The sequence below is a fragment of the Olea europaea genome, chromosome 18 (genome assembly GCF_002742605.1).
Source record: "Olea europaea var. sylvestris chromosome 18, O_europaea_v1, whole genome shotgun sequence".
NCBI lineage: Eukaryota > Viridiplantae > Streptophyta > Magnoliopsida > Lamiales > Oleaceae > Olea > Olea europaea.
In genome coordinates, this window is record NC_036254.1 from 29996429 (window position 1) to 30009960 (window position 13532).

Below are 13532 nucleotides of genomic sequence, written 5' to 3' on the forward strand. Positions count from 1 at the left end.
AAATTAGACTTGAAGTCCATATATTTTAATTTCGTAACGTATTACCATATTAAAGTCGGTTAACAATTGCTTTTAGTGTGCAGAGTCATGACAATGCTTTAAATATGCAGTTATTTTGATAAACCGTAAAAAGAAAAAACGTAATTTTTAAGGTGAAATAAAATTTATCAAAACCACCAAAGTGCGTGTAGATTAATGATTTCACATCTATGACTATGTTTAAAAGCAACAATTAGGGAATAAAAATAAAAAATAAAAAATAAAAAAAGTGACTTTTAATGTAATTGTAAATATTTTACAATGTCACTTTTAAGGTGCTTATGAACTTTCACTAAAAACTCCATTTGAGTGATTTTAAGTTTGATCAGGCCTTCCATTCTCAAGAGATTTCTATTTATTATCCAACTTTACGTTTAGATAAAATTCAAAATAAATACAATATTCTCAATGTGACGTCCTAACATCTATTGCTATCAACTAGGCTTAAATGCACAGAAGGGAAAAAAAAATTGTAAATGGTAGGTCGTAGCATGATAAAGTACAATAACAAAAAATTTAAAAATAACTAGATTGATATTTTTCGATCATACCACTCAGTTTTAGAAATTTTAAGATGATAATGAAAATTGTTGATGTCTCAAAAAAAAAAAAAAAAATTTCCCAATCTCGATCTCAAAATGTCGAATAATAGTGCAAAGTCACTGAAATAGTTGAACATCGAGTTGAATTTGTTTCATTACATTACGGTTCAATGTCTCTAATTATTTGAATTTAGATATCTACATGATCATATTATGACATATATGCCATATGTATACTTTATGACAGCTACATAGAAGAGTAACTTTGAGTATGTTAAAATATAAACTGAGGCGGATGCAACTTCCCTCATTTGGTTGGGGTGCCATAGCCCGTGCAAAAGTCCCCCCCTTTTTTTATCAATTTCTTTAGTCTTTAGGGAGACAAAACTAGACTTTACTAACCTAAAGGCTCACGCTAGGCACTTACTTTTTGGCAATCGTGGAGTAGAAAAGGGTCAAATATCAACAGGAGATAGACACGTAGTCTTTCCTTTCGTATTAATTGGCAATGATATCTCTTTTTTTTGTTATCGCGAAACATCACAGCGCTTACGTATATTGATGTGTTTATAATCTAGATTCTCTATGCGACTATGTAAATGAATTATTGACACGTGCCCTTTGTACGTGACAAAGTACCAAATATATCACCGTGAGAAGACTTATTCCTTATCTAAATATAGACTTGAGTGTCAAAATGAAAATGTACACATGTCCACATTTCTCTAGTAATGAAGAGAGACAAAGTTTGATCAGTTGAGAATTGAAATTTTAAGAATTACCATACTTTAGTCTATTTTGACTTATTACTTACTAGTCTCTATGTATACCGATAGATTTAGCCCTTGTTTGAGTCCCATTTTCAAGGAAAGATTGCATTTGAGAATGATAAATTGACGAAAATATGTGATCAAAAATAAATTTTGAAAAATGAATTTCTAATAAAATGGGGCTCCAACAATGGCTTAAATTGAAGATATTCTTAAAAAGCAACTATTTAAATTATAAGTGAGAAAAGTACTTATTTCAAGAAAAAAACATTAAAATTGATCATATAAGCTCGACCACTACACTAAAGCACGTGTCTCACCCTCATAAAGTCACATAGCAAGAGGGCTGTCTCCAACTTCACTCATGAAGAACAGTTTCGGAGTTTCCTTCTAGACAGAGAAATAGAGAACGGAAGGTATTTTTCTTGCCTCGAACTTAACTATTTTTAGAGAGAAAAGGAAAAGTTCCTTCACTTTTCTGTGTCGAAATCTCTGTTTTCCAATTCCCATTCTAAATTATTCACTTTATTGTGTTGTTATCAGCTTATGGCAGATCAGTGGCTCTTAAACGGCTATTTTGCTCAGTGAAGTGGAGATAGTTTAATCGCTTCTTTAGGCAATTAATTGTTCTTGATTCTCTTTTTTACAGTTTTTTTTTTTTTTTGGCTTTCTGATAGTAAAATGTATGTGGATTTTTTTGGGGGTTGGTTTTTTAATTTTTTGTCGATTTATTTTTCATATATGTTATCTTTTAAGTTTGTGAATTTGTTTGTAGTTATCAATTCTCTTCTTTACAGATTTTTTGGCTTTCTGATAGTAAAATGTATGTGGGTTTTGTTTTAATTGGGTTGATTTTTTTATTTTATTTTTTCGATTTCCTTTTTTATATTTGTTAGATTCTTTAGTTTGTGAATTTTCTTTGATGTCTTTTTTCCCATTTTTTTTTTTTTAAAATAAATGTTGACTTTCTAAGTTTGTGAATTTTGTTTGCTGTTGTTGTGATTTTTGAGGGGGGGGAATAAAGAATAATGTTTGACCTATATTTTCTTTTCTTTTTTTCTTACAGCTTGGTGACTGAGATTGATTTTGGGTTCATTTGTGAAATGGAAAATCAGGAAACCTCTGGACTCATAAAAGAGGTACTTTTTGAAACCAAGGCCAACTCTAAACCAATGTGATAAAACCCTAGAACAGAAAGATTCTACTATGTTTTCTAATTTAAGTGAAGTGTACAGTTGGTGTATGTAGTGAAACAGCAAGAAAAACAAGTAACTGGAAAATGGAAGAGTCGAGGGCGTGTGATGGTGTTATTGGTAATAATCAGGGAAAAGAAGGCATATCGGAATCTGTAACGATAAGTAATGAACTTAAAGATATGTCAGTTTTGGAAGGAAACTTGGAGGTTGTTAGGGAAAATGAGGCTGTGGATCAAGGAGATGAAAAGTTGCAGTTGCAAAAGTCTGATTCGCCATCAAATATAGAAGTTTCTGATAGAGGTATCAATTTATTTGTGCAACTTTTATGTTCCCAAGATGGAATTAATGAAGGCCGCAACAATGTGAAGAGCTCGGGGGAACACGTAGTGAGAGTTAATGATTTGGATCAAGACAAGCAAGAACACAAGTTTGGTGTGGGCGATATGGTATGGGTAAAAACTCCAAATCAGTTGTGGTGGCCAGGTATGATACGTGATCCTTCAACTGCTGCAAAGGATCCAGAAAACTTTGGAGGAACGGGTTATTTCCTGGTTAAATATTTTGGCAATGTTAATTCGCTTTGGTGCCCCAGTTCTAACTTGAAGCCTTTTCTTGAGTACTTTGAACAGATGCTAATGCAAAGCAAATCTAGTATCTTTCTTGGTTCGGTGGAGAAGGCTTTAAGTGAGATTGGTTGGCGTGTGAAGGCAGAGATGACCTGTCCATGCTTCTTGAAGGAAAGTCAAAAACTTGACGCTCAATGTTTGGCTGAAAATCAGGAGGTGAAGCCAATGTCAAAGCATAATAAAATGGGCAAATCTAATGTTCTTTCATTGTCTCAGTTCAAACCCTCAAGTTTTCTTGCATGTGTTAGACATCTCGGCCGAGTCAGTTCTTTGCCTGGTAAAATTGAGTTCACCATCATCAAGAACCGTCTTTCAGCCTTCTATAGTTCTGTTGGGCATTGCCAGTTGCCCTTGCTGCAACTCCGGCCACCACCAATTGGTGATACTTCACCGAACGATAAAGACTCGTGGACATCGCTGCTGACTTATAAAGACCGGAATAATACTTCTGAAGGCAACAGAAACTGTGTACAAATTGGCAATGATGACTCAACCCTGTCGAAGTCGGGGAACAGGGATCACAGTGATGATACTGAAGCTGTTCTTGATGGCAAATCAATGTTGACTGGTAAAGGGCATGAATCCAGAGAACGGAAGAAGAGCAGGTATCTATCCTATCCTTACGTGGACGTGAATCGGGGGTTGAACACTGTGGTTGAAAATGGAACAGAAAGTCCGAAGCAGATTGCTCCATCGTGTGACCAGAATGCACAGAAAAAAGTGTCAAAGAAACCTTTCAAGGGGCCTCATAAAGTCAGCAAATCGGACAATGCTGAGGCATCGTCAGCTAAATTGCTAGCTGAACTCCGTACGACAGCTCTTGATAGTTTCTATCTCAAAAAGGGCAAGCATTTTAATTCACTGAAGAGATTTTATTGTAATTTCAGACAATTCATATTTTTAGACCATGAAAAATTCCAAAACTGTCCAGAAGCTGACATTTTTCCTAGGAAGGCTAAAAAGAAGAATGGAGTAAAGTCGGCAGGTGTAAAGGCCACTGATGATTCTTTGGGCACAAGCGCTAACAATAATACAAATAATTCGTCCATGATTGGAGGCCAAGAGACAGGATCTGATGTGCAAACAAAGGGAAAAACTACAAAGACAAAGAAGGCAGGAGCAACGCCAGAACTTCCTCAGGTTGACAGTATTTCTTTTCAGACGAGCACAGCGGATATTACAAATAACTCGACTCTGATTGGCAGCCAAGGGACAGGCTCTGATGTGCCAACAAATGGAGAAACTTTGAAGACAAAGAAGGCAGGAGCAACACCAGAACTTCCTCAGGTTGACAATATTTCTTTCCAGACAAGAACAAACCATATTACAAATAACTCGTGTCCGATTGGTGACCAAGAGACGGGTTCTCAGGTGCTAAGGAAGGAAAAAACTTCCAAGAAGAGAAAGACGGCTGGAGCAACACTAGAACTTCCTCAGTTTAACATGATCGATGGGTTACTGAGTTTGTACGGAAACGACATGAGCTTTTCAGTAGAAAAAGTGCCGTTTAGTGGAACTTCTACTTCTAAAGGTAAACTTGTACCAAAGCGGAAGAAGGATGGATTAGCTGTGCCGAATAAAAATGCTGTTGACTTCGCAGATGCAAACATATTCAGCTTTACAACTCCTCCGGGGTTTATAGATATGCAAATAACAGTTCAGAGTAATTCACAGCTGAACAATGGGGCGGGTGTAAAACATTATGCTAAATATACAAATGCAAAATCTACTGCTCGAGAATCAGAAGTCAATATGAATAAATCTGGGCTTGGCTCATCAGTGCAAACTTCATTTCCTGGGGGTCTTTCACAGTCCGATTCTCAGCCTGAGGACCAGAAAAGAAAAAGAAAGTCAAATACTGATCCAGTTGCTTCTCCCATACCAGATTTGAATGGAGATGTGTCAGAACCCGGCTCACAGGGGAAGGATATGGCCGGGGTAAATGTTGTATCACCTGATGGTGGTAAACCTGAGCCAAAGAGGAGGCGGAGATATAAATCTTCTGCATCAGGTTCAAATGTGAATACTAATAAAATGTCCAAAAAAGAAGATTTAGGTGCCATTCTCTTCTTGAACTTTGCTCCGGGATCCCCTCCACCTTCTAAAGAAACATTTATCCCAATATTCTCCAGATTTGGGTTGTTGAAAGAATCAGAAACCCGGGTTGTTGACAACTCAATGGCCCAGATTGCATATGAAAGAAAATCAGACGGTGTTTTTGCATGCCGAAGCTTGGAGAAGAGCAATCCTTTGGGAGCATCACTTGCCAGTTACAACATCATCTTCCCAGGCAGCTCTCAAACAAAAGAAGAACAAAACAGCATGCAAACTCCACGTCCCTTTGTGCCTGCAAAAGCACTCAAGACTCCCGAGGCACCTAATCTTGTAGCCATGAGGAAAAATGTCGAGATGATGAAGTCCTATCTTGAAAAGGAAGGCAATGCTCTTTCACCAGAGACGAGAACCAAGTTGGAGAATGAGATAAAAGGGTTCTTGAACAAAATAAGCACAATGGTCGGCTCCTCTTCGTCTTAGTTTGTATCGATGAGGTTCATAACTTATATCTCATGGTTTATGGGGGTAGTTTAACTCTCATTTTTTTCTAGCGCGTTGTTCTTGTTTGGGAAAACTGATACAGATGTTCATTGTGATATGCTTAAACCCTTTGAATTAGACTTGAACACAATGTGTTGCCTATTTAAGGTTTTTGTTTACTCTCTTTCCTTTTAAGGCATTTTCTCTATTCATATTAATGCTAAAGGGCGTGAACATACTTTGAAGGCATATTCGGTACACATTTGTATTACCGTATTCTAAGATTGCTCCTTTTATTTTCAAAAGTTACCTCAAACATTTGACCGACTCTCCCCTTCCTTCAATCGAATCGCTTGATTCAGATAGCTCATCGTGGCCGATTCCGCCTCTACTGGGCGGAAACACAGCCCACTTCCACACCGTAACACGGAACAATTGCTCAATCCACACCATTGCCTCTGGAAGTTTTTTCGGTTGTAGACTTTATTTGGTAAATTAAAATTAAATCAAAGTCAATAATTATTTTAAACACATATTTTATGGACTTACAACTTTTCAAACTCCACATTTCGTCAATTTTTATTAAAATTTACTAAAAATTTTATTTCAATTCCCACCGAATACGGCTTAATAATAATTTTCAGATTTAATTTGATCGAGGTATTGGATCACGGGTCCAACCTTGTAATCGTAATCATGGTTTCATTGGGTCAGCTTTTGTCATTGTTGGATCCCTGCTTGAAAGGCCTATCATTAAAGTCCAGTTTTAAACCTTCTTCTGTCCCTAATCACTGACCAAATGAGTTCGTACAATGTCGTGCGGTGTCAGTTAGAATTAAAAAGAAAAAAGAAAAACGAAAAAAAAAATGTTGAACCCTAATCTTGAGAGCCTCCATCGCCCCATCCCTAGAGCTTTGTGAAGGAAGAAAATCGTAGGATATACCCAGCAAACCAGAGAAAAAAATTTTATTCACACGTGAAATGATGTTAAAATAAAATATTGTAAATTCATTTATTTAAGTCACACGTGAGAAACAGTTTATACTATCCTTTAAACAAGTATTTGATGTTTAGAGGGTGTTTGGTAGGAATTTTTATGTGAAAATGCATTTTTGAATAGTAAATTGATGGGAAATGTGTGATTGAAAAATAAGAAAAAGTTTTTGATTTACGTGTAATATTATTTTAATAAAGAATGTGTGGTTGAAATGAAGAGAGAGAAAAATGCATTTTGATAAAAATGGGTGCCAAACAGGGCCTTAGATGAATTCATTGTTAAGTGGTAATTACTTTTAAGTGGATGTTTTGGTTATGATAAAGGACAAATAGAGATTTCAAATCAAAGTTGACAGAAAGGGGTCCCAAAATCCATGGTTCAATGTTGAAGACTGCTCCTTTATTTATTTATTTATTTGTCTATATCATCTCTAGCAGTGGTAGACTTTGACAATTTTCATTGTGGGGTCAAATATAAAATTATAATTTTTCTTTTCTTTTTTGAAATAATGTAACTCTCAACGTTGAATTGAGACTTGAGATGAGAATATAGGTAATCTAGCTGCTAAGGCCTTCTACAACTCTGCCCTAAAATTTGAGGTAAGTTTTTCATCATTTTACACCAAATTAAAAGTCATTTCAATTATTACACCAAAACTTACACCAAATGAATAGTGTATAATCATTTTCTTTACCTTTTTTTTTATTTGTAACAATTTATTTATTTTACAAATACATAAATTACTAAAAAAATAATTATGTTAAATTAACGAAAATATTAAATTAATTAACTCTTATTTTTTACATTATTAAAATTTATTTTTAATACACATAATAATAAAAATGATAATAATTTATCGTATTGAAAAATATATAACACAAATGACACAAATATCATTCATCCATTTGTTTGGCAAATGAAAAAAGGGTAAAGTAGACTTTGTACCATTTGTTGCAACATGGTGCAAATTGAATAGTATTGCAACATATTTAGTTTGCACCAAAATGGTGCAAACTTTGGTGCTAAATTGGAGGCCTTTTGCACCAAAATTTGGTGCATTTTTGGCGCTTTGATGTCTCATTTGGAGATGCCCTAAATAGTTGAGGTTGCATTAGGCATGAATGAGCTGAATGGTAGCAGACGTTAGATTTTGATGGAACTAATGAATTTTAGATATTAGAGAGGAAAGAAATTAATTGGTGATTTCAAATTTAGACCTTCTAGGAGAAGTCGTCCATAGTGATCATAAGAGGGAATGAAATAAAATTTAAATTTGGAGTAAAGTAGTGGTGGTGGTGGTGGTGGAGGGTGGTAGTCGTAGTAGTAGTAATATAGTAGTAGTAGCAATAACAGCAACAATAGTAGGAGTAGTAGTTGCAGCAGTAGCATCAACAACAGGAGCAGTAGTAGTAGCAGCAGCAGCAGTAGGAGCATCAACAATAGTAAAAGTAGTAGCAACAGTAGTAGAGGGAGCAGCAACTACAACGACGGCGATAGCAGCAGGAGTAGGTAGTGGCAGTAGTGGTAGTCATAGTAGCAGTAACAGCAGAAGCAGCACCAGTAGTGTAGTGGTAGTAGTGGTGTGGTGGTAGGAGTAGGAGTAGGAGGAGCAGCAGCAGTAGGAGGAGGAGGAAGAGCAGTATGAGGAAGAGCAATAGCAGCAATAGTAGCAGTAGTAGGAGGAGTAGTAGCAATAGTGGAGTAGTATAAGCAGTAGTAGAAGTAATAGTACTAGTCGGAGTGGCAGCAGTAGCGGTAAGAGCAATAGCAGGAGTAGCCGTGGTAGTAGTAGTAGTAGCGGTACTAATAGGAGCAGCATTAGCAGTAACAGCAGTAGTAGCAATAATAGTAGAAGCAGCGGTAGTAGTAGCAGTAGTAGTAGCATTGGCAATAGTAGCGGGAGCCAAAGTAGTAGGAGCGATAGTAGTAGTAATAGTAGTAGTAGTAGTAGTAAGAGTAGCAGCAGTAGGAGTGGTAGTAGTAACAGTAATAGTAAGAGCAGTAGCATTAGTAGTAGCAGTAGTAGTCGCAGTGGTAGCAATAGGTAGTAGCAGTACGAGGGTAGCGATAGCAGTAAGAGTAGTAGTTGCAGTGGCAGCGATAGCAACAGTGGTAGCGATAGTGGTAGTAGTAATAATAATAATAATAATTCCAAAATTGTATAGGGCTAATGGATCCCATATGACACCTTGTGGTTCCGCCCAGTATTCTCTAGGTATTTACAGAAATACTATAGCTAGTCGATCCAGAAATGAAGGTGATGCTAACACTCTTTCTTCGAAATTCTATTGAATAGGTCAATCCTTCCTTCCCCCATTTGTTTTAGCAACTTATCTTAAGGTCTCCTCTCCCTGTTCAATCCAAGAATGAAAGAATGATGTCATCTCTCCCCTTAACATTCAACTTTTGTGTGAGCTCAATCGTGTTCTGATTTTAGCTTCTACAGTTAGGTATGTGAGACTGGAATATTAGTTTCCTAGTTTCTTATTTAAAATAACAAAAAATCATGGAAAAGTAATACTCAAATTAATTGGCCCGACATGCCTTATATCGGATAATAATGTCTATGCTGAAATGGACCTAGAGTCAGGATGTCAAAATAAGTACGTCGATTCAAACTAAGCGACGTGGTAGGCCCATCTAAAAATTTGGTTCGAATCTAGTTCCAACTATAATCAAAATCGATGGACTGGAACGGTCCATAAACCGTGAGTGTTTTACGTTAATTTTTCGAGAATAATACATAACTCCTACATATAAGAATTACATTTCAATACTAACAAACTTGTCAAATTATAATTAATTAAAATTAATTATCTCTACCGCATGCTGCCCCACCACCATACACCCACCCCAACCCCTTTCTGGAGACCCCACCCCATGCACCCCTATCCTACCCTACCCCAACCATATCCTACTCCAATGTCCCAAAAAATTTCTAGAAATAAAAACTGGAAATCACACACCTACCCCCATAGAACCACCTACCCTATCCCCACCTTGACTTTCCAAAAATTTCTGAAAATGAAAAACTATGGATTATATCCCACCTCACAAAACCATTAACCCTACATCATCTTCACCCCTGCCACACCCATTTAGAAAATTTTCAAGTCATTGTATATAACCCAAGTCACTGACATGTATTGTTCGCGAGTAATTGTGATCAATTTTGTATTCGATGTGATTAACTGTATTAAATTTGTATTCAGTGTGAATGTTTATAACCAAGTCAGTATTAACTGTGATAGTATGTGATTAAATCACAATCGATCACAATTAATACAAAATTAGTCACAATTTTCGCTAAAGTTAGACAAAACTTCCAAACCGAATTGAATCGAATTGAGCGGTTCTGCTTAAGCTAAATATTCGAAAGGATATCTAAATCGAGAACTAATGGATTCGATTCGGTTCTAGATCAAGTACCGAAGAATTGAATAAGAACCGAATCTTCCAAATTTTTTAAATTTATTTTTTTTAAATAAGTCAGATTATTTTATTTTTTCTAAATAAATTTGTTATCTAGTTAATTTAGTTCAAATCCAAAAATATGATTTTCCTATTTCTAATTTTCAGTTTATGACCAACTTAATTAAATTGACCTAAATTTTACCCAAATATGTTATTATACTATAGTGCAGTTTCTACCATTTTGAAAAATCGAATTGAAGCTCGACAGCACATTTCTTAATTATTGTGAGCTCGTTATCTTTTTCTTCACGTAATTTTAACAATCAAAATTATGAAGAACTCAGCAAAGAGAGAAGTAAAAAACACATAAAATTGGACCACATTATTTTGTAAGAGCTAAGATTAAACTTGTTATTAGTAGAATAAAAGTTAAACTTGTTATTAGTAGAATAAATGTAGCTTTAAATATTAAAAAAAATAGTTGTAATACAGAACGTGAGAATCGAATAAAATCGAACCTAAGTGGTTTCATAATTAAATTTGGACCCGACGGTTCCATTTACTAAATACCCGAAAATTTCGGGTTCGATTCGATTCTCGTTAGAATCGAATCGGACCATGCCCAGCCTTAACTTTCACAATAAAAACATACTTGTGTTATATTTGACTAATTGTGACCAAATTTGTTTTCAAAAAAGTATATGCAATCATCTAATTTGTGAATGTATATAATTAAGTCAGCCAAAAGGGTTAATAATCTAAATGGTGACTGTTTTGCAAAAAGTTTTCACCGAGTCACTGAACTTTGCAAAAGGTTAACACGGGGTCACTGAACTTTAAAAATCACTCCATTTATCACTGAACTTCGTAAAAGATTTCCACGGGATTAAAGTTCAGTACTGAATGAAATAATTTTTAAAGTTCATTGATCCCGTGAAAATATTTTACAAAGTTTAGTGATAATTTGGGTGATTTTTAAAATTTAGTGACCCCGTGTAAACTTTTTGCAAAGTTTAATAACCACTTGGGTTATTAACTCGTGACCAAAATTATTTTCAGTGTAATTGTCTATGACTAGATAAATCTTAATTGTGACGGTACATGACAAAGTCACAATCAATCACAACTAATACAGAATAGGTCACAATAAACACATACTTGATCATAGAAGGTCATCACAAACAAATCTACGCACACTGCATACCAACACCATCATCTCCAATGCACCAAATTCACGACCATAAATACTACCTTCACCGACCTGTGTCATTTGTGACTAATTATGACCAAATTTATCTTCATTTTGACTGTCTATAACCATGTTCGTCTAATTTGTGACTGTATATAATCAATTCACATACAGTTAATCAAATCACATACAGTCACACTAAAGATAGAGTTAATCACACCCTATTGTCGCTACTACCATCACCAGCACCACTCTCAATACCATCCAGAACCAAACACGCACCATCTTATCACGACCACCAACAACATGATCATCCATAGACCAGAAAATCATCGACAGTGCAAAACACCAACAACCGTCCCCAAACTCTGGTTAAACAAAGATCTGATAAAAAAATCGAATTGAGTATGATTGTATGTGTGATAGCATCTACTATAATTGTATGTGTGAGAGTATCTACTATACCTAAAATATCAATGAACCCGCTATCTACTACTCATTGTTATTCCAGGCTAAGTAGTTGCTATCATAAAAATTTGTTTCTTTTTTACGAACTGGATGTCGATAAATCCGATGTTCCTCCTTAAGAAAGTCGCTGAGGGGGCTTAGTTGATATGTGATTTATGTTTTATCCTTCACCCATTACTAAAAATTTGACAAAGTTATGTCGTTTCCATCTCCTTCATCACCAAATCCACGCCAATTTTCTCTCCTCCACCACCCGCGAGCTCACCTCCACCACCCAATCACTCACAACCACAAACCACATGTAAGCTTACCACCACTTGCAGTATTCTCGAAACCATGCGTGAAGTTACCTCCACCACTATCAAAGCAGCCTCCACTACCTCCAGTAATCTCCCCATCACCGCCCATCCATTCACTATCCTAACCGCCTAAATTTATATCTGAAACCTTTTGGTTGGACAATAGATCGATTTGTTTGGAGAGAGAGCCAAATTTTCCGTTAGCCTTATAGTAAAGCAAGCAGGGGCGCGGCATCGCTAGCAGCTGCTCGCTACTGTTGCGACGTCCGATGAGGCAAGGCGCCGCTGGTCGCAGTAGCAATGACGCCTTACTATGACCCAGTTTAGTGGCGGTGTTTGGGCAACAGCGTGGTCGGGGCACTGGTTACGTTGACTTGGTTTCGGTGGCAAGCAGCCTTGGAGGGTATAGAGTGGTGGCACAAAGAGAAGAGGGAGAAAACAAGTTGGGGATGAATTGGAAATGGAGTCGGGATTGGGTGAATACGTAATTAGGTTTCATTAAATTTTTATTAATTACATTTATTAAAGGTTAATTATCACCTGATTTGTGAAATTAAAATTATTCCTCATGTTTGTTTAAAATTAATCTTTAAAGGTAAATTTTTAGGTTGGGAAGGGCAACCTTTCATTTTTTAACTGATAAAAAAGCACTAGATATTCTTGTTGATCAATGTGCAAATTATATATTGTTAAAATTTTTGTGAAAGTAATAAATCTTTTACACGTAGAGCTCACTATAATATAAATTCTGATAATTGGGCTGGTCCTCATGGGTCGTTGGACTTAAATACCATAATTGATAGACCAGGAATGAACCGCCACTGGTTTTGACTCGAACTTTTGATTTGATCATCCCATGGACTGCTCGTCCATTTTGACCTTACTATTCCTTTAGGATTAACCTGTTCAGTCAAGCTCAAAGCCAGGCACTCAAACAGGTCTGATCCCTTTATTATATTTTTAAAAAAGGTTGAATTCCAACCTTGAGGGTTTCCATCGCGTCGCTCCTGATTTTGACTCGAACTTTTGATTTGATCATCCCATGGACTGCTCGTCCATTTTGACCTTACTATTCCTTTAGGATTAACCTGTTCAGCCAAGCTCAAAGCCAGGCACTCAAATAGGTTTGATCCCTTTATTATATTTTTAAAAAAGTTTGAACCCCAATCTTGAGGGTTCCCATCGCACCGCTTCTAAAATTTTGTGAGGGAGATAAATCGCAACATGTGCCCCAACAGGCCAGGGTAACTACTATGAAAGGTACATTCAAGTACCAATAACATTCTTTCACAGTAGTATTTCAGTTTAGTCCAACAATATCTTCCTCCATATCAAATCAAATCAAATCCTGCATCTTTGAATTCCTCTTCTTTCGATAAGCACTAATGTTGTGGGACTTATAAATTAAACCTAAATGTCACTATTAAAATAATTTAAAAAGATGGATAAAGAAGCAC

At 36.1% G+C, this 13532-nt stretch overlaps 1 protein-coding gene across 2 annotated transcripts; it reads left to right on the top strand.

The window, feature by feature from the left end:
- Positions 1–1670: 1670 nt before the first annotated feature.
- LOC111368112 lies at positions 1671–5903 on the top strand. Of its 2 annotated transcripts, XM_022989329.1 has the most exons (4): positions 1671–1767; positions 1895–1935; positions 2418–2490; positions 2587–5903. In XM_022989329.1, exon 4 carries the CDS (start codon positions 2631–2633, stop codon positions 5706–5708), a length of 3078 nt encoding a protein of 1025 aa, XP_022845097.1. In that variant the 5' UTR covers positions 1671–1767; positions 1895–1935; positions 2418–2490; positions 2587–2630; the 3' UTR covers positions 5709–5903. The 2 variants fall into 2 exon arrangements, with proteins under 2 accessions (XP_022845097.1, XP_022845096.1); XM_022989328.1 differs by lacking the exon at positions 1895–1935.
- The last annotated feature ends 7629 nt before the right edge of the window (positions 5904–13532 follow it).